Here is a 19,894-nt window from a genome sequence, read left to right on the forward strand (position 1 = left end):
ACTGATAATCAAATGTTATATTCCTAATTAAGAGTTTTTATGACAAAAATCAGACGATATAATAGTATTATATATAATTTTATGCTAAGATTATCTCTCATCTTTGGGGAGTAAGCGACCCCTACTGTGTATTAAGGAGGTAAAACCTTTGTAAATCCTCACATGGACCCCAAAAAGATTTTTTTTAATTGCATATTTTAGCCACTCTATAGCAGATACAAATGATATATATATATATATATTTATTTATATTGACTATCGAATGCAAGTAGTTCGGCTGATTTATATTTGACCTAAAAAAAGCCTCGCACGGACCATAAATGCATAAGAAAAAATAAAAATATGAATAAATGATTTTTCTAGGGAAAATGACGCTGTATAACCGTTCTCAAAATAATAGCCAAAAAAATATTTATTTTGTATTATACAAAAATTATATACTTTTTCGACTATTAAATATAAATAATTTCTAGCGTGGGCTAAAAGTGATAATACCCCATTTTCCTATGAAAATGAGCCCGTTGGGCCTACCCTAACACCTTATGGCCCAAAAACATATTTACATTTTTCATCAGCCCATCAAACCGACTCGTAAATTCTAAACAATATCAAGGGCATTTATGTAAAAGAATGCAAATTCAAATCACAACGATTAGAAATAATTCAAATGAAAGCCCCTCCTAAAGGCCATAGCCGTCTCAAGCCTGTAATCCCCAATTCTCCGAACCAAATCATATCCAGCTTCAGTTCACTGTCTGTGTGTTAAAGCAAGATATGGAGAAGGTGTGCGTAGCAGTGAGAGTGAGACCTGCAAGGAGTAACGAAGAGAACTACAATGGAACCTTCTGGAAGGTTGAAGACAATCGCATTTCTCTTCACAAGTCTCTCGGCACTCCGATCTCCGGCGCCTCCTACACTTTTGGTATCTAATTTTTTCACTGTCTATCTTCGATTACATATGTGTGTGTGAACTTGAAGTAAGTTTTACCAAAATGTGTGATTTTTGGCAGATCATGTGTTCGATCAGGATTGTTCCAATGCTAGGGTTTATGACCTTCTTACTAAGGACATTATTCATGCTGCTCTTGAAGGTTTCAACGGTATGCTTTCTCGCCAATGTGTTTTGTTTAATGTGTGAGCTCCTTTCAGCTTTAAGGAAATGTATATGCTTTAATGTGTTAATCAAGGACGAATTTTACCATACATGTTTGATTTTAATTTTGCTTCGAGGCAGTTATAGCAGTTTATTTTTTAAATAATTTTCTTTCGTAGAACTTAATTGTTTTGCTTAAAGGTAAAACATTTTGAGGTTATTAGGGAATAGTGTACCAAATTCCAAAATTTTGGAAAGACTGGGACTGATAGTTGACTGCACTTGGGTTTCATGACAAATTTGTTAATTTCAGAAGGAAGATACAGCAGAACTTAATCTATGTGTTATCTGTGGATCAACATTTACGGAAATCACAAAACTCATTGGAGGATTTTCATAATAAATTAGCCCGTCATAATAGACTTCTTAATGCTAATTTTGGGTAATAACTTTTCTGGTTTTGAGAAGAGATGGTGCTTGTTATTAGTCTCATGTGAAAAATCTCTGAACTACACTTCACTCAACTCAAAAGGTCCTTATGTTGTAGTTGAACTTTTGTTCAGGAACTGCTTTTGCATATGGACAGACCAGTAGTGGTAAAACTTTTACTATGAATGGTACTCAGAATGATCCAGGAATCATCCAGCGTGCAGTTAATGACATATTTCAGAAAATTGAGATGGTATTTATTTTATCTTTTTATTTGTTACTACTATAACTTCTGTTATGAATAGAAAATAGAGTAGTTATTTTCTTTTTTCTCCAGTTTCTACCCTGGTATGTGTAAAGCTGCAAAAGCAGCAGATAGATTGAGCTCGAACTCGAGCTCTAATGGCGGAAGTCTGGAAAGTTTGTAGAGAGAAAATCGGAGAGAAGATATTTTGAGAGAATGAAAACTGAACTGTTATTGGTGTGCTGTAGAGTTTATATACATGTACACGTGTACAGCTCCACTCACCAAACTACCAAAAGAATATCCAAAACTAACTATCAACTAATATACCAACTAAGTGACAGCTAAGCAACAAACTAATATAGGGACTAAGTAACTGATACATAAATATACATCTCAATAGTATGTTCTTTATTGGGGTTTTGCACATGAAGCTTCTTTTTCTTTTACTTACTCCAGTTCATTTTTTCAGACGACTAATAGGGAGTTTCTGATTCGAGTCTCTTATATGGAAATCTACAATGAAGACATTAATGATCTATTTGCTGTAGAGAACCAGAAATTGCAGATTCATGAAAGTTTGGATGTAAGTTGTGTGCAGTAAATGATATACTTTCACATCATGTAATACTTTCACAAGTCTATTGTGTCAGGGAAACTTAATGTATATTATCTTCCAGCGTGGAGTTTTTGTCGCAGGGTTGAGGGAGGAAATAGTAAATGATGCTGAACAAGTACTTGAGCTTATTCAGCGCGGAGAAGGTTTGACATCATGAAGAATAATAAATGACACTTTTCTTTATATAATTAGTCTACTCTTTATTGATTGTTATAATTATTATAGTTTTTTTTAATCTGTGTTACCAATGCACTTCATGTGGCAATAAATTTTGCAGTTAACAGACATTTTGGCGAAACTAACATGAATGTTAGAAGCAGTAGATCTCACACCATCTTCAGGATGGTAATAATCTTGAATGAATTGTAAATTGGTTATGTTTCCTCTGAATGCTCATGTATATTGACTCCAATTATTATATGAGAATATTGAATTGATTCTTTTCCACCTTCTTTTCTATTAAATTAGGTAATTGAAAGCAAAGGAAAGCATAATCCAGACGATGCTGTTCGTGTCTCTGTTTTGGTTGGTATTCATTTCTTCAAGTTCTATGGAATCAATTTATTGTGCCATATACACTTCTTGGGATCATTTATTATAAAATTCTCAGAGTTGATTAAAACAAATTCGAAAAATGAGATCTTTGAGGAGTAATAGATCTCTCAGGAATTTCGAGAATTTTATAAATTTGTAGTTGTTGCAGAAGTATCTCTGTGTAGGTCATTTTGAATGTCAAGTTTCTGTGGATCATCTGATTAATGGCTTTATTTGGTGCAATTCAAGAAGTAAAAAGCATATCAGTTAGTTTTGAATTGTTGTAGTGTATTAAGAAGCCCATAGGGCTGGAGAGCCTAAATCCCGAATCCAAAACGTTCTTATATTTTTTAACATTCAGGTCATTGACCTTTCTTACCCTTTACCCTCATTTATAGTGTTTACTTAATTTAATTGTCTAATTTGTCAACTCAATCTTGAATCTAGAATTTGGTAGATTTAGCTGGGTCTGAACGGATTGCCAAAACTGGAGCTGGGGGAGTTCGTCTTAAGGAAGGAAAGCACATTAACAAGAGCCTAATGATCCTTGGTAACGTTATCAATAAACTAAGTGAAGGCATAAAACAAAGGTAAATTTTTTCTGAAACTCTGTTGAATACATGTTCATGCACAGAATAAGTGTGAGACTAATCTGATTATCTACTTGTGCAGGGGACACATTCCTTACCGTGACAGTAAGCTCACGCGCATTCTTCAACCTGCTCTAGGTGGCAATGCTAAAACTTCAATAATTTGCACAATAGCACCAGAAGAGGTAACCTAGTTATTATTACCCATGTTGTGACAACAGAAATCAAATTGTATATAAGTTTAAAGAGTTCAATGCTTGTGTCCAGGTTCACGTAGAGGAATCAAAGGGAACGCTCCAATTTGCTAGTAGAGCTAAACGGATCACCAACTGTGTTCAAGTGAATGAGGTCGGTTCCGTTTACTATTTTTTTATTATGTAATTACTTGTTTATGATCCACTCTAGAGACACCTAATGAGATTAAATGGTCGCGTGTGTTCCTGTAAATAGAAGTATTCTTGTTAGTATAACAGGTTAATTTGATATTAGTTGCTAAGACACTACGGCTTGCACTCAGAGATTTCAAATTACGCTCCAGGCATGCTTGTTAACAGAGAAAGAGCGAAATATAACTAATAAGATATTGGATGGTAAATCTCTAATTTTTGAAATTGCAGTATGTATCGAGAAAACTCTATTTACTGCTTGAAAGTGATAGCAGTTCAAATGTCAATAATGAAATTGCAGCACTTAGGCACTCCATTGTTTTAGCTGTCATGACCAAGGGTTAGCAATCTCTGCCTTTCTGATAAGATTTATCTCTCTGAAAGTTCCTAATTGACAGAACAGTTTAAACATCCATTCAAGCACCTATTTTTAACGCATGAGGAAGGTGAGTTTTGCCTGCAAGTAGTATAGAGCATTCTTGAACTGGTTACGTGTAATTTCATCTGCTTGCCTATGAGAAGTTTCATGAGACTTCTTATTTGTTGCAGATTTTCTGCCCAGTGGAACCAAATGATGAGACTTCTTATTAGTTACTAGCTTATTTCTTTGACTTTAAGGCAGAGCTTATTGTAGTTCAACTACTTTGTAGATATTAACTGATGGAGCCTTACTGAAGCGGCAAAAGCGGGAAATAGAGGAGCTACGCATGAAACTTCAGGTGATTGTCATGTCTCTCAGGCTTCATATTCATAACTCCATAACAATATCTTAAACGGGATGAAACCTCTTACATAGGGATCACATTCCGAGGTGCTCGAGCAAGAGATACTGAAACTCAGAAATGACCTACTGAAGGTAATTATTATTACTACTTTCTTTTGTTAAAGGTAGAAGCTTGATCTTATCTTACATTGAGATAGTTCATGACTCCTTATTTTCATTCATCAGTACGAACACGAGCGAGAAAAGCTTGCGATGGAGTTGGAGGAAGAGAGAAGATCACAGAAAGAGCGAGAGCAGTGCATCCTTGAGCAACAGAAAAAAATCCATAATCTCAGTAATCTTGCATCTATCTCAGACTCTAATGGACATGCTACACAGGTAAAATATGTGAATTGCGCGGCTGTGGACTTCATTAGACTATCTTGTCACTTCGTCCCGAGCTCAGGTCCTTTTTAGAATATCAGGTGGACGCTCCACTTGTGACACAATGAGATGCTCGGACTTTCCTGTCCTGATTTCTGTTTCTTTTTCATCTCTGAATGTACTGTGCTTTTCTAGTTTGAGTGTATATGGTTAGGCATTCCATACATGAGAGTGATGTTGTGCGGTTATTACCAGTGCCCATCTCCTTCCACATATCTGTGGATTTAACATTTGTCATCTCCGTTTGCTACTCTTTTAACCCCTTTATGTTCTGAATTTCGTTCCTCAAAAAATGATTCACACAGAAGAAATAAATGTTCGCCACAACGTTTGTACAGTAGAAGTGTATGAGAGTCAAAATTTGGATATCTAGTTCTTATGAGAGAGAGTGACCTTAAAATTTTCTCATATTCTGGCACTTCCTACTTTCATCGTGCTGATGAACTTGTAGTTCTAATTGAATTTTGACTACGAAAAAGTAGATAAGGGCTCCCTCATGCTTTTTATAGGAGAGCTCTAATTTGAATGACAATTCTCTGTTTTTTTATATGTATGGTGCTGACTGAAGTTTAATTTCCATTCTTCCAACCAGGAAGAAAGCAGTAGCAGTATCACTTGCCAGGAAGATGCTTATAGTACCCCTTGTTTGAAGGCAGGTCCCAGTGCCTTTGTTGCTAAGAGATCACAACGGTCTCAGCAGCTAGAATACAGCCCTATGCCAGATGCTTTTAGCAATTTTGCCGATGAAGACACCTGGATGAAAATAAATAAAGGCTTTGTGGTTGATCTTGATTCACTTCACATGACTCCTGCTGTAAAAGCTCAATCATCTTTACCCAATGATGAAAATGATGTGAGTCTACTTTCGCATACATATGCTGCGATCTTACTTCTTACCAAAATGTTCAAAACTATCTCCTACTTCTATTAGTTATGCCGTTGTTACCCATTATATTTTTATTCTCTCTTCCCCAACAAAATGCAAGCCAACTTGCTTTACTCTATTTCAGTTACACTGGGAAAGTTATATGCACCCTTCTTGAACTTTTACAAATCTGATAGGCAAATAGTTTAGCATGAGTTTCTGCACGTTCTCACCCTTTATCTATAACTTATTTCTAAGCGCTCAGAGGGAAGGGGGTGGAAAATGGGGCATCATCTCTTTCACCGATAGTTGTTAACATGGATTTAACTATATTGAAAGTTATGATTTCCAGTTTCAATTGTCCTTCAATTATTTAAGTAATCTTTACTCTTATAAACAAAGTTTGTACATACATATTTGTAAGACTTACCAGAATTTCTACCAGGGTTTGTCACCAGAGAATTACAAGCAGGAGGCACAGAATCTCAGAAGGCAGTTGGAACTTGTTTTAGAGGAAAGAGATGAACTTAGGGTTAGTATCTATTGAGATCATTTTCTTTTTACTTAAAGCTTGTTTTAGTTGACCAGTCACCGCCCACCTGTTTTAGCATTCAACTGTTTAAGACGTTTTTCCAGATTGAGATGTTCAATAGATTAATCCTTCCTGGTCCTAGTTTTTTCCAAGAGATACAATATTTTGAACGACATGACTTACTGAAGTATATAACAAGTCATTTTGAGGAGAAATGAGACAAACTATTTGCTTGTTATGCTGCAACTAGTTCTCAGCTTATCCCTTAATCTTTAATTTTCAGAGACACCATACAGAACAAGAATCACTAAATAAACAGCTAATGAGTGAGGTATCTGAACTTCAGCAAGAGGCACTCTTGATCCGTGAGATCCCTCAAAGATTGTGCGAGTCTGTCACAACTTGTAAAGATATATACAAGGATGTCCTTTCAGTTTTACAGGTAATGCCTACATATTGTGTAAGTTCGGCAAATTTCTGTGGCTGGTGAAGTTCTCTTTCTTATGTATGTCTTCTTTCCATTGTCCTTTGAACAGAATTTTGTAGCTAATGAGAAATCTGCAACGGCCAAATTGCTCTCGACAACAAGTGAAATTGGTACTTGTCTTTTTGCAACTTTGGAATCTCACTTCTCGGTAGTTATGCACAGCGATAAGTCCTCTGCTGGAAATAATTCTTCAATTGAAGCGCAACGTATCAGGCTTTATGATAAGTTGAATAGAACAATTTCATCACTTGTATTATCAGAGGATGAAAACTCAGGGAATCAGCCACTCAGCTCCCAAAATAAGGTAGCTGCCCAGTCACAGTTCTCAAGGTCTCTCTTGTTAATTCTTACATGCTTTTCGATTCTGACAATGGGATATTATCTGCTAAGTTCAAGGCTCATGATAATTTAAGTTCCGAGGTCCATGATCTTCAGTAGTTAATCCACAAGGGGAATCATGTTTTTAGCTTAACCATCTTGATAGTTATAGACGCTTTTCCTCCTTTCTTTAAGTATACGTTTTTAATATGATCAAGGACTGCACTCTGGGTGGAGAAATTGCTTCTTGGAAGAGGAAGCTGGATGAAGATATCAAAACAATCCAGGCAAAGTACCAGAACTTGGAAAAGGAGCTGGACCTCAATAATCAGCTTCTTATCGCTTCCAGGGATAGATATAATAGCTTAGAAAGGGAGTTTCATCTCTTGAAAGAAGAGAGGGATGTGTTGATGCGAAAAGTTTCCACTTCAAGTGAGAAGCTAGAACTGGTTACTAACCAAAAGGGAAAGGTATGGGAGGATTTGAATGCTGAAGTAACGAGGAGGAAAAACCTCGAAGACGAGATTAAACAGTTTAGTGTTGCTTTTGCATGTCGACAAAGATCCATCATCTCGCTTCATAGTGACTTCAAATCTGTGATTGATAATTTTAAGTCACAGAAGCCAATTTCAGTATATCCAGATCTCCTGGATTATGAGAGTTGAGTTTCATTCACAATTTTAAGTCACACAACCCAAGTCATGCACAATTTGGTGTTGTAGTCTCATTCTTTCTTCTTGCTTTGTATTCAAGTAACTAAATACTATTCAGGATCCCATTATGAATTGAATTATTTATCTGTACTACTCCTGTGTAATGCATTGACCATAGTGACATACAAGATTACACCATTGTGTACTTACATAACCCTCGAAAACCCTCTTCGCTCGAATAAAAATATCTTGCAAATGGTGACAGAACAAACCAAATGTCCCTATATTCTCTATTAGAATTTGTATCATTACGGTTTCAAACAAGGGACTAGAATAACCTAGTCTCAAATGGGACTTCATCAAAAAAATTCTTTATGTAGAAACTAAAAAACCCTTGAATTATATCAAAAGAAATGTAAGTCATACAAATTTGTGATGCAACAAACACCTAGCACTTGTCACTTGTCTATAATGGTAACAGGAACATAGGTCTATAATGGTAACAGGAAAAAACTTCATCGCCTCAAGTTTCTGTTTGTCTTTTAGCGCAGGATGGTTTTACTGAGACAAATAATTGATAGTTTTGTCGTGAGCAGAAATGAAGATAGCACCTGCAGATTTGGTTTTTGTTTGTCTTTTCATGTTTGAAGTTTGAAACAAGTGCACATGAAACAGTATGGTGTTCCATGGTTACGTCATTACCAAAGCATCTCCTGTGCCCATAACTCTGTCTGCTCTAACTGCTGTAATCTGCACAAGGCGTAATAAGCTGAGGATTCTTTCTATCTGTTCAGAGAATGTTTCATCTCTAGCCACTAAGTTTTCGCGTTGCTACTATACTATTGCGAACATTTCTTCTTTTTTTTTTTTTTTAAAAAAAAATATACATTTATGTTAAAGTTGCGACAATTTGTCCCAAAAGTATAGTAGGTAATATTGCTAATATTCTTCATTTATTAGTAAAATTTTTGATTTTTGAATTCAATTATGTTCACGCGAGGTCACGAGTTTACCGACGGTATGAGTAAATGATTTGAAGACTTGGGTATTTTTGTACCTTACTGTTTTGCGTTTAGTTCTCTTTTCTTCTAGATGTAGGCATCTTATTCTTGGAAGGAAATGAAGATTGATGTATAACGTGTCTTCTCTATAACCTCATGTTCAATATTGTAGCTCAATTATATCATTGTCTTTCCCTGAACTTTCTTGCAATTTCGCTAGAGACGGAAAATAGGGAAAAAGAAACATAAGTGTCCTCGTCAAATATTAATGAAATTTAAAAGAGAAGTCCCATTAGATATCTTACGCTGGTCATTTCGTATAGTCACGTCTCTCTTAACGCCAAATCAAAGACTGTCATTATTGAAAAGAACTTTGAAGAGTTGAGCTTTTAGCAACTACAATAATAGACCCGGTGTAATTTCATAAGTGTGATCTGAGATTGGAGAACGAAATAAGTACACAGCCTTATGCCTATCTTGTATACTGTACAGATAGTAAGGCTATTTTTGACAAACCCTCGGCTAGTAAGATTAACAAAAACAAGTTAGATTGTGATGTTTAGTGTACTGATTTTATCCAACTAAAGCTGAGTGATAATAGGTTAAATCTAGGTAATTTGGCGATTGTTTATGCTCCCACTTGATTATATTCCAATATCATAATATGATTAATTGATGAAAAATAGGCTCTAATTGTGAATTGTATATATTGCAGGATGAGGAGCCTAGGTGATGCCTTAAACAGTTGTGATTGGAACCATTTTGGAGCAAGAAAAACCCCTCAGAGCTGAGTACGCTTGAAGACGAGGAACAGAAGTGATGAAACACCGAACTGGACATGCGCGTCCAGGTGCGCGACCGCGCTCCTTTTAGCGCGTCCATGACAGAATCTCAGCCAACTACCGCGGCCAGATGCGCGTCCAGGTGCGCGGTCGCGCTAGTACAAAATCCGGGAAGAGTTATTTAGGGGCAGAATTGGAAATCTGGAGGAAAACTCACTTAACCTATATAAAGTCAAGCTCGCCCAAGGAAGAAAGGAGAAGTTTTTCAGAGTCTAGTGCAAGAAATAGAGAGGCAAGAGGCAAGAAGGAGATTTGACCGTCAAGTTCTTCTTTTCTTCTCTTGGTTTTTGCTATTTGGGATGAAATTGAACCTATTTGTGATGAACACTAGTATGAGTAGCTAAAACCCATTGTTCTAGGGTCATGGGTGAAACATGAATGTTGTTGTTTGAAGTTTAATTTGACAAAGTTGGTTTATCATATTGAGTTGTTTATTTAATTCTGTTTTTAATTATTTTGCTAAGTAGCTAACAGTGAAATACTATCTACGAATCTTTAGTTTAACTCGAAAGTAGGAACTTTAGATTGCATATAGAATTAAATAGAGCAAGTTCTTGAACCCGGGCCTCGGGGAACGGATTAGCAATTGGGATAGACATATACCCAATTGCCTTGCTTGGTTGAAATACATGAATTGTAAATGCATTCTTGATAATCTTAATTCCATAGACATATATGCATTGAGTTAACTTGAATAGGCAAGTAAGGACTCGACAGATTCTTATGAGTAACATTAACCCTGTCAATCAACAATTCAGGTAAATCGATTAGTCATTTTAAGCTAAGAACATAACACGATTGTTAACTAGCCTGTGACCCTGGAATATCCTCTCCTACTGTTTGTTACTCAGAATTGTTATTTGTTTTGTTAATTGCTCTAGTTAGATTATTGCTTGGTAGTTAGGTAGTAAAACAATTACATCTCTATTTTGTGAAAAAAACCTCTTGAATAGACAAATTAATTGAGTTTGAATTAGTCAATAGTTAATCATAAGTCTTCGTGGGAACGATACTCTACTCACTACTCTATTACGTAACGATCACGTGCACTTGCGTGAGTGTTTTTGGTCGCAACACTGGGTTCCAAACTTTCTCGATTGAAAGACAAGTTTTTTTTATATACATCTATCTCCGTGGATGGAGAGTAGACACAAGAAATCATATTAAATTTCTTGATACGTTTGGTGATACTTAATCAATTCAACAACCCCCAAAATGAAAATAAATTCACAATACACTATTGCACAAAAGGAAGAAATGTAGGCAAATTAAAAGCTAAAGAAAAGGGAAGAGGATGGTGATTTAATATTCGTCTAATATGAGACAAAATGGAAGATTTTGGCAGAATTCCTCGTATTCAGCCCCAAACTGAGGTTTAATTTTATAATAACGAAAACAAACAGCGCCTTGTCTACAATTATTGAGGAAAAAGATATGCTCTGAAAATCATAGACATTCATTGTTTGTTGGTGCATAAGAATCAAAGTAGCTGAAGCTTTATGTTCATTGCATTCATTCTCACACATAGAACCACATATTATTGATTAGGCTCGACCAGGATTTTTAGGGTTTAAAGTTGAGAATCCATACAAATGTTAAAGAGTCTATGAAGTTTAAATCATTAGATGTTTAAGTGGACATATGTGTGTATACGAAAAGATATTTAGAAGGGTCTTATTATCGCGACATGAGCCTGTCTATCTATATCTATCTATCTATATCTATACTATATTAAAAATACGAAGACCCTTAGCAAAATGTTGTTCGCCTTTTTTACCCTTTAAAAATATATTCTACATTGGATAAAATTATAAAATCAAAAAATTTACCTAATATTTAGGAGTTCGAAATAAAATAAGTTGTTTTCCAATATAATTTTCTGTTGGAGATCTTTTCCTAATAAAGAAACAAAATATTAAGTAAATAAAATATATATAAAAAAAAGTAGGAGGAAAGTTTCTTTTCGAACAAGGAAACTTCACGATTTTTTTATTTTTTTTTGGTTCTATGTCCTTATATTTAATCATACGAGATCAATGATATACATTTATTTTCCTTTCATATGAACAATTTGCTGTTGTTAAAATTTAAATCATATTTCTTTAGAAGCTTGGTAGTTAAACCCTTTTTTCTACTCTTAAAATTATCTACCATTAGGTTTTGAAATAATAATGATTATTATTAGAAAAAATAGTACTGATTTATTTATGAAATTTTTTAAATTATCATTTGTTAAGAATGAAATAGAACCAAAGCTAGAAATATCATTTACATTTAATACATATTCCCGTTAAATAGATGAAAAAGACTTTGTTTTTTGGTAAAAATGAAACTAATAATATTATTAAGAAAATTTATTACATAATTTACCGAAAATAAGAGTTAGCTCGAAATTCATCTTGTAGCTAATAGGATCTTTGGATAATGTGTAGCTAATTCATCGCAAAATAGAATTAGTGATGAATTTTTATTTTGTAACTACATATGTTGTTCATCGCTAATTCTTTCTTTTTGCAGCTGACCTCTTTAGAATACATGTTACTTAAATGATCACGTTGATACAAAATTAAAACAAAAGAAAGGGATACATAATAGAATTGAGCTTCCAATATTATCTTTGTTACATTGTTATCATGCTTAGCTACCTGATTCACTGCTTTATTAACTAAATAGAATTAATATTCATCATTTTAAAAACTTATATTTTCTAAATTTTATTTTATCATTCAAACATGTTGTGTTTAATAATATTTATGATTTTTTTAAAATGAAATATATATACTGATATATGGTACTCGCGCATATCCTAAAAGCACGAAAGTTTTTAGCGAAATGTCGTCTTTTTTATCCTTTTTAAAATAAAATATACTAGACAAAATAGTCATTTAATTATTCTCCTAGTTAATACCTATGAGTTTTAAGCTAAATCGGATTTATTACTTATTAAGTTTTTCCTTAATTAGATTAAGTAAGAGGTCCTTATAAATAGTACTTTAAAATTATTAAAGTTTTACCTTATATTAATTTTACAATTAAAGTATGATTAAATAACGCTAAATCTTTATGCGTATGAATATTCTCCACTTGAACATTTTTTAGTGCAAAACAGATTGTACAATTGTGCTAACTTTTAGGTAAAAAATTATGATGTAAACAAAGAAAATAAAGAAAAAGTTAAAGAAAGAGGAAGCATTTTGCTTTGTCATTTATCCCAAATGAGTAATCAACCTAGAAATGCTATGAGTACTCTACGTGAGATTGGTCCACTAACTATTAATTTTATTATTCGATTAATAATTTATTTAGATATAAATATTAATATAGATTTTAAAACATAATTAGAAAAAATAATTGCAAAAATATTGATAATAGCAAGACAAAGAGAGAAAGAAAAGTGATTGACAAAAGTCATTTACTAAACCTACGACACATATAAAATACAAAACTTTGATTTTTTATCATTTGACAAAGATTTTTCGTGGATAAAAATATAGCTATCATTAACTACTTAATATATGGTATGAATTAATATTAATAATTTGAATCCTCAAAAAATAAATTATTTCTTTTATTGATTAAAAACGATAATTAAGTATTTGAATTTAAAAAAATTAGAACATAAAACAAAATCAGCTATAGTATTAATAATTAAATTGAAATACAAACTTTAAGGAATAAAAGATGAAATAATAGAAGACAAAATGTATTCATAAAGAGATGTCAGGTGATTAACATATTTCTAAATCATATTATTCCTTTATTTCAATTTAGATGACACATTTTTGCTTATTGAGAATTAATTTAACTAAACTTTGAAGCAAAATTAGATTAGTTCAACTTAGTATTTTAAATATTCAAAAACTATAGTAAAAATACTATAAGTTATAATTTATCTCATGTCAATACGATAAAAAAAAAGATATTTAAAATGTTGGTCAAACGCCACACAGTTTGACTCTCGATAAGCCAAACGAGTCATCTAAATTGAAATGAAGGGAGTATAAGATACGTAAAATTATAAAATAATGTACAACTAATTTAACTAAATTCATCATCTATGCATATTCAGAAGATATTGAATACAATTACTAATCCAGAAGATATTGAATACAGTTACTATGTTAGTGTGAGAAAAATTATTTTCATCACTTAAAAAAATATTTTATTTTATTTTAACGTCATTGTATATATTTTTAATTGATAGACACTACACACACGTGCAACACACGTATACTAAAACTAGTATATTAAAGATAGGAAGCTCTTAAGTTAAAAGTCAAATTACGAAATTACCCTTGCCCTATTAAATTTAATTAGTCTTTCAAACTAACTCTTTTATTAATCATTTGATAGTCGAAATTTATTGGCCTAACTAATTCACATTTAAGGTTTATTAGAGGGAAAAAAGCTCCCTACATAGTTTTTCAAGCTAGTTGGAGGCAACTATCTCCATATTCGAGCGTCTTTTTCTCCTTGAATAGTATATTAAATGGCTATTTCACCTTTCATAAAAAACTTACCATGATTTTACTATTACAGTATTTATTATTACATAATAAAATGAAGTCATTTAAAATGTTGAAACGAATTAGGTTTGAGTCTTATGTTACCATGTGGCTTTCCCAAAATATAGTAGAAAAAGCACATACATTTTCCCACCAATTTTTTTGTCAAATTAAAGAGCTAGAGGAAAAAGATAAGGGGACATGAAAACGAAGTTTGAGGATGATGCACATGCATATATAGGAGAGACAAATTATCCCGCTATTTACTTAACTGGATTCCCAATTTTGTTGATTATGACTTATGAATGAACATTTCCAAAATTTTGTGTTCAATATATTTTATAGTATGCTGAAAAAAATTATCTACAGTACAAATATTCATCTTTCCTTTAGCTTATTGCTTAGACAAATCAGTAACCAGTCACGTTCAAATTAAACTTCCCATGCAAAAGTCATCAATTTTCGTTTTGTTCCTTTGTTGCTTTTTTTAGATAGGTTGCTCTTTGAATAAAACCAAAACCTATCAGGACCACACATACTATAGTAAGTTCATGTCTCTTTGTTTGCTTTTTCTTTGAGTTTAAGTCCCATGCATTGGTAGTATAAAAGAATATTTATACGATGATCAAATTATTTATAAAGTAACTATAAATAAAAAAAATTGATAAAAATTGTAACTAATTTGTTATCACATATTAAACTATGCTGAGAGTGTAAAAAATCAGATAACACATTAAATTGCACTAATAATGTGAAAAAATTTACGTCATCTTTGTATATAACTTAAATAATATTTTTTCTTTCAGGTGGGGCCACCAGGGCACACCCGCCTTCTTGAGGCTTGGTGGCTTTAACTATAGAAATACCTAGCATATTGACTTCATATTGCATGGTCTCACAAGGTTAGGTAAAAATTTTAATATCAAAATCCATTTTTTTCACAAAAGCGAATCATGTTATTGTCTTTTCTCAAATGCCCCATCCCCTTAATTTAAATCTGCAGTGTGCTTCTCTTCTATTTCTCTCTGATCCAAACACTTATTCTGTCACAAAAATGAGACAGATGCTTAACACAATTAATGCCCAATTCCTTATCCTTTTGCCCTGACCAGCAACTCTTTCAACATTATAACTTGTTCAAGTTCATTTCTACTTTTAGCACCCACAGTTCTACAACCTAAATGGTTCAAAACATGTCAAAACAACTAGGAGAATTCCTACAAGAAAAACAAGAACCTTTTACCTTAGAGCTTTACCTTCTTGAAAGAGGCCACACCCTTAGCTCAAACTCAAATGGCGATTTTCGCTGCTGTTCTGTAAATTCTACAACTAAATTCTTGAAGAAATCAGCCAGTTGTGGTACAAACAAGAAAAGGAAAGTTATTCCTAATTGTTCTAAGCTTGTAAAATCTGTGTTGAATAAGCTTGTTACCATTAGCCATAACCAAAAAATCAAGAATTTGGCAAGTGAAGAACACAATAATGCTACAATCAAGAATGGCCAAGGCAATACTAAAGCAAATGACGATAACTTTTCTTCAGCAAGCAGTACTACTGTGTTCAATTCTTGTTCAGATACTAGTGATGTAGAAGAAGTAGAGAATTTATCACCACAAGCTGCAGATGACAACTTCCTCAGTGAAAAACAGGTAAAGACTTGGTTTTGTAGCAACTAAACATGCATATGAAACTTAATAGTAGTTTGTGACTTTACTGTTATAGTCGATAAAATCCAGTGATCATACGCTAAAATTAACTTAAATGTGACAAAATATAGATTTTGGCTTTGAAAAAATCAGTGACCATACGCAGTGGCGAAGCCAAGAATTTCGCAAAGGGTGTTCAAAATTTAATATACATATATAAAAAGTAATGTTTAACCTATATACACAATATAAGTTGCTATATATATACACAGTATAATTTTTCCGGACCACTCTTCAATGTATGTAACTACGCCACTGACCATACGTGAGATTAATTTTAATGTGATAAAGAATAATTTAGTGACTTTACTGCTATAAATTCAGATTGGTTGTTCATAAGGTAACAGGTTTGTGAAGACAGAAAGCTAAGACTGGATTTTCTTGAAGAAAGCAAGCAACTCAGCCCTGTGTCAGTGTTAGAAGAAACTGAATCTTCTGATGACGAATCCCCAGATCTTAAAAGTAAGTACAAGCTAAGTAATATTTTTTATAATAGCAACTTTCTTTAATCATATACTAGAATTTAGTGTAAATATACATCTTAACTCTAACTACTTTTATGTAACAAAAACAGAACAAGAATGTCTCAAGCCAAAGAAATTACAAGAGGAATTTTCAACCCAATCAGTTTCTAAATCAGGGGAAACAAGCCCTGAGTTTCAGTACATTAATAACAAGAAAGCAATACAACAATCAAAACAGCTCCTTTTTGACTGTGTGAAGGAAGTGGTGGAAAATCAGAAAAGGAAAGATCCTCAAGAAGAAGAAGGATTTCAAAGAATGTTAGGAGCTGAGCAACTTTGGGAGCTTCTATTGGAGAACATTAGGTTATGGAGTCAAGACTCTATAAATGAAACTAATATTAAAAACTTAATGCATTTTGATCTGTTGAATTCTTTTGAACAGTCAAGTGGACTTGAGGAGAAAAGGGAAATAGATAAGGTGATTGGTGATTTAATTTTTGATGAAATTGTCATAGACATGTTTAATTATTTTTCTTGAAGATAAATTTAAAGAGTTTAGAAAAAAAAGTTATAATCACACTCTGGCTTTAATAAGTGTCTTTTTCTTGTTATTATTAGTAGTTGCTATTCTGCTAGCTCTGAAGAAATTTTTAACAGCTCATGCAATATACCAACTCAAGAATCTTTCATTCCTAACCACTAGAATCCAATGACTTATCATTGCCAATATAATTATTAAGTGCTTCTTCACCACAAGTTATGATTCCCAAAGGTTTCATTTTAATATCCTTTATACTCTGAATAAACATTGAAGAATCCGAATTAGTTGAATAGGTGAGTTTCAAATACTAGAAAGTGCAAAAAAATAAATAAATATAGAATGTTGTCCTAAAGGATTGTCAAGCACATCTCACGTAATATTAATTTAATATGACTATGAGTTCAACGTTTATACACGGATAATCTAAATAATATTTTATAATACTATCAGGTCGTATAAAAGATAATTATATATAACTATCTATGATAAATACGAAACAGTTACCTAAAAAATAATCCAAGTGACCCGCTATAACAAATATATTATGCACCGACAGTATAAAATAAGTTATACTGCTAGTATACGTGAATTAAATCCTTTAAATAAATGTGAAATTAAACTGAAGTTGAGCAATTCTTTGAAAAAGTCATTCTTCGGACATATAAATTGCTAAAGCTACATGTGATTAGGACGACCATTAGACATATACCTAAGCCAAACTTGCGTCCTAGAGTTTATGAATCCATCTCTTCTTAACAAAATTAAATTTATATGACATTCTAGTGGTCCAATTTACAAGTTCTATTTTTAAAAAAAATTATTATTTTGTCTCAAAATTATATAGGGGTACTTTCTTAAAAGTGTACTCCTTCTGATCCACTTTATTTGACTTTTCGGCCTTTTTTTGTGATCCATAATATTTTATTTTCAGATATCAAAAAGAAATTAACTTCTTTTTTTAAAGTTGCGCTTGGAGTGAAGAGCTTAGAGTATTTGTTATATTTTCAATGAATAAATTAAGGTTAATATGGTCAATTTGATTGTTAATTAATGCTAAAATGTGAATCCCTTAATATGTGTGAAATAGCCCAAAACACAAGGGGGATTTGCATCTGCACCCTATATTTATGACACCTTTTAACATGCACCATATTTTAAAAAATTATTAATTTGGTAGCCAGCTGACAAAAAATTCGCACAAATATGACAATTATACCCCTGACAAAAGATATAAAACCTGTATCACGCATTAATCGCGTGATCTGCAACCTCATTCGTGAAAAAGATCTCCCCCTCTCCTCTCAGCACCTTTATCAAAAAACCAGAAACTTGTCCAGATTCATCTTCAGAATCACACTTGCATGAAGTTGTTTCACGTTGAAGCTAAAACTTCATGCTAATGCATGCTGAAGTTATTAATCCTACATTCTACAGTTTTGTCATGATATTAAAACAAGCTCCCCGTTCATTAGATGGAGAATATCACCAAATTTCGTTGTCCATGGTCGAATTTATTCCAATTCCAAGAACTCTAATCAAATAGTATGTCACAACTTTCAAAACTAAATTAGTCCTATATTTATTCTTGCTTGAATTTTTCTTTTCTCATATCAAATTACAGAAAACGATATTTTAAGTCAAATATCATTAATTTTGAGTCATATCAAAAATTCACTGACTCTAACTAAGGAAATTTGAAGGATTAAAACTAAACCTGTTAAACGGTCCGGGCCAGCTCCCTAACAACCCGGTTTAGTCCGAGTCAGCCCGATCCACCTGCTAGGAGGTGGGACAGGTCGGGGAGGGTTAGGGCTGTATCCGGATGGGGCAGGCCTTTTTGATAACCAATGCCCCGGAATTCGGTTAGCCCGGTAACCCACTATCGAGTTTTTACCGGGCTACAGCCCGGTCCAACCCGATTACCTTTATATAAAAAATTTTTTAACTATTGCCAACAGTCAAATTCAAAAATGACCGTTGGGAAACGACCATATTTTGCATTTTTAGCCATTTAGCCCCCCCCCCCCTTAATAATATAGCCCCCACAAAATTGATAAATTACAATTTTAACCTTTTAAAAACTTAAAATATCCCCCTCTCCCCCATTTTCTTTATTTTTTCTCATAATTTGCTCTCTTATTACTCTAATTCTCTCTCAATTCGCTCTTGATAATATTGTTTATTGCTCTCAAGTTGTCAATTACTTATTATTTCAAGTTTCATCAAATATTTACTTTAGCCACTACAAAAATATAATTATCAAATATCAAGTATTCAAGTGAAGTGTGGTATCAATATCATCAAATATCAGTTGAAGTATTATATCAAATTAGTTGCGGTATCCGGACTCCCGGTACACTCGTTCTATCTATTTCTCTTTTTGGTGTATATTTTTATTTTATTATTTAGAATTATTAATTAAGTTTTTTAATTTAATTTACATAATGGATATATTTAGAGCAGTCAAAAAAGTATGTACTAGTAGGGATGGTAGTAATAAGAGTAAAAATCCTAAAAGATTAAGAGGTGGTACTAGTTCTTCTAGTAGCTTTACACATATTTCTGAAATTTAAATGTAGATTATGAGCAATTTCAAGAAGATTATGGTATAGGTGATAATTTAAATGATATTCAATCACCTGATAATCTTGAAACAACACCACCTACACCCGGTACTGCTAGTCAAATACTAGGGGCGGAGGTCGTTGTAATACACCCGACTTCGCTCTCTATTAAGAAGTATCGAAGATTAAGAAGTAAGTGTTGGAATTTTTTTGAAAGACTAGAAGATAAAGTTTATGAAGATGCAAATTTGTAAGGAAGTTTATAAGCATGAGACCGGAGGTAAGCAAGGGGGAATGAGTCAACTTTGTAGGAATATGGTAGATAACCACCCAGCCAATAAAAACTTTACCTTTTAGTTTTGCTGCTTCACCAT

General features: G+C 33.0%; 2 protein-coding genes across 2 annotated transcripts; both read left to right on the plus strand.

Annotated features, from left to right (window-relative positions):
* Positions 1–672: 672 nt before the first annotated feature.
* Positions 673–8,044, plus strand: LOC107808936 (kinesin-like protein KIN-7N). Its single transcript, XM_016633498.2, is given in 19 exon segments — positions 673–922; positions 1,011–1,100; positions 1,657–1,775; positions 2,239–2,352; positions 2,447–2,528; positions 2,663–2,730; positions 2,854–2,910; positions 3,367–3,509; positions 3,592–3,694; positions 3,777–3,857; positions 4,546–4,614; positions 4,692–4,751; positions 4,845–4,997; positions 5,635–5,895; positions 6,353–6,439; positions 6,723–6,881; positions 6,976–7,230; positions 7,463–7,873; positions 7,876–8,044. Coding segments are annotated over 19 exon segments (2,487 nt in total). The 5' UTR covers positions 673–774; the 3' UTR covers positions 7,903–8,044.
* Positions 8,045–15,156: 7,112 nt separating this feature from the next.
* LOC107808935 (uncharacterized) lies at positions 15,157–16,988 on the plus strand. Its single transcript, XM_016633497.2, has 3 exons — positions 15,157–15,894; positions 16,299–16,413; positions 16,526–16,988. Exons 1-3 carry the CDS (start codon positions 15,427–15,429, stop codon positions 16,951–16,953), a joined length of 1,011 nt encoding a protein of 336 aa, XP_016488983.1. The 5' UTR covers positions 15,157–15,426; the 3' UTR covers positions 16,954–16,988.
* Positions 16,989–19,894: the final 2,906 nt, after the last annotated feature.

The sequence above is a fragment of the Nicotiana tabacum genome, chromosome 16, assembly GCF_000715075.1.
Source record: "Nicotiana tabacum cultivar K326 chromosome 16, ASM71507v2, whole genome shotgun sequence".
Taxonomy (NCBI): Eukaryota; Viridiplantae; Streptophyta; class Magnoliopsida; order Solanales; family Solanaceae; genus Nicotiana; species Nicotiana tabacum.

What these genes read in the sequence shown, in the direction of transcription:
- LOC107808935 (XM_016633497.2), top strand. Translation starts at nt 15,427, where the DNA reads ATGGTTCAAAACATGTCAAAACAACTAGGAGAATTCCTACAAGAAAAA. An exon ending in ACTTCCTCAGTGAAAAACAG is followed by an intron (nt 15,895 to 16,298) that starts GTAAAGACTTGG and finishes ATAAGGTAACAG; the next exon opens with GTTTGTGAAGACAGAAAGCT. An exon ending in CGAATCCCCAGATCTTAAAA is followed by an intron (nt 16,414 to 16,525) that starts GTAAGTACAAGC and finishes TAACAAAAACAG; the next exon opens with AACAAGAATGTCTCAAGCCA.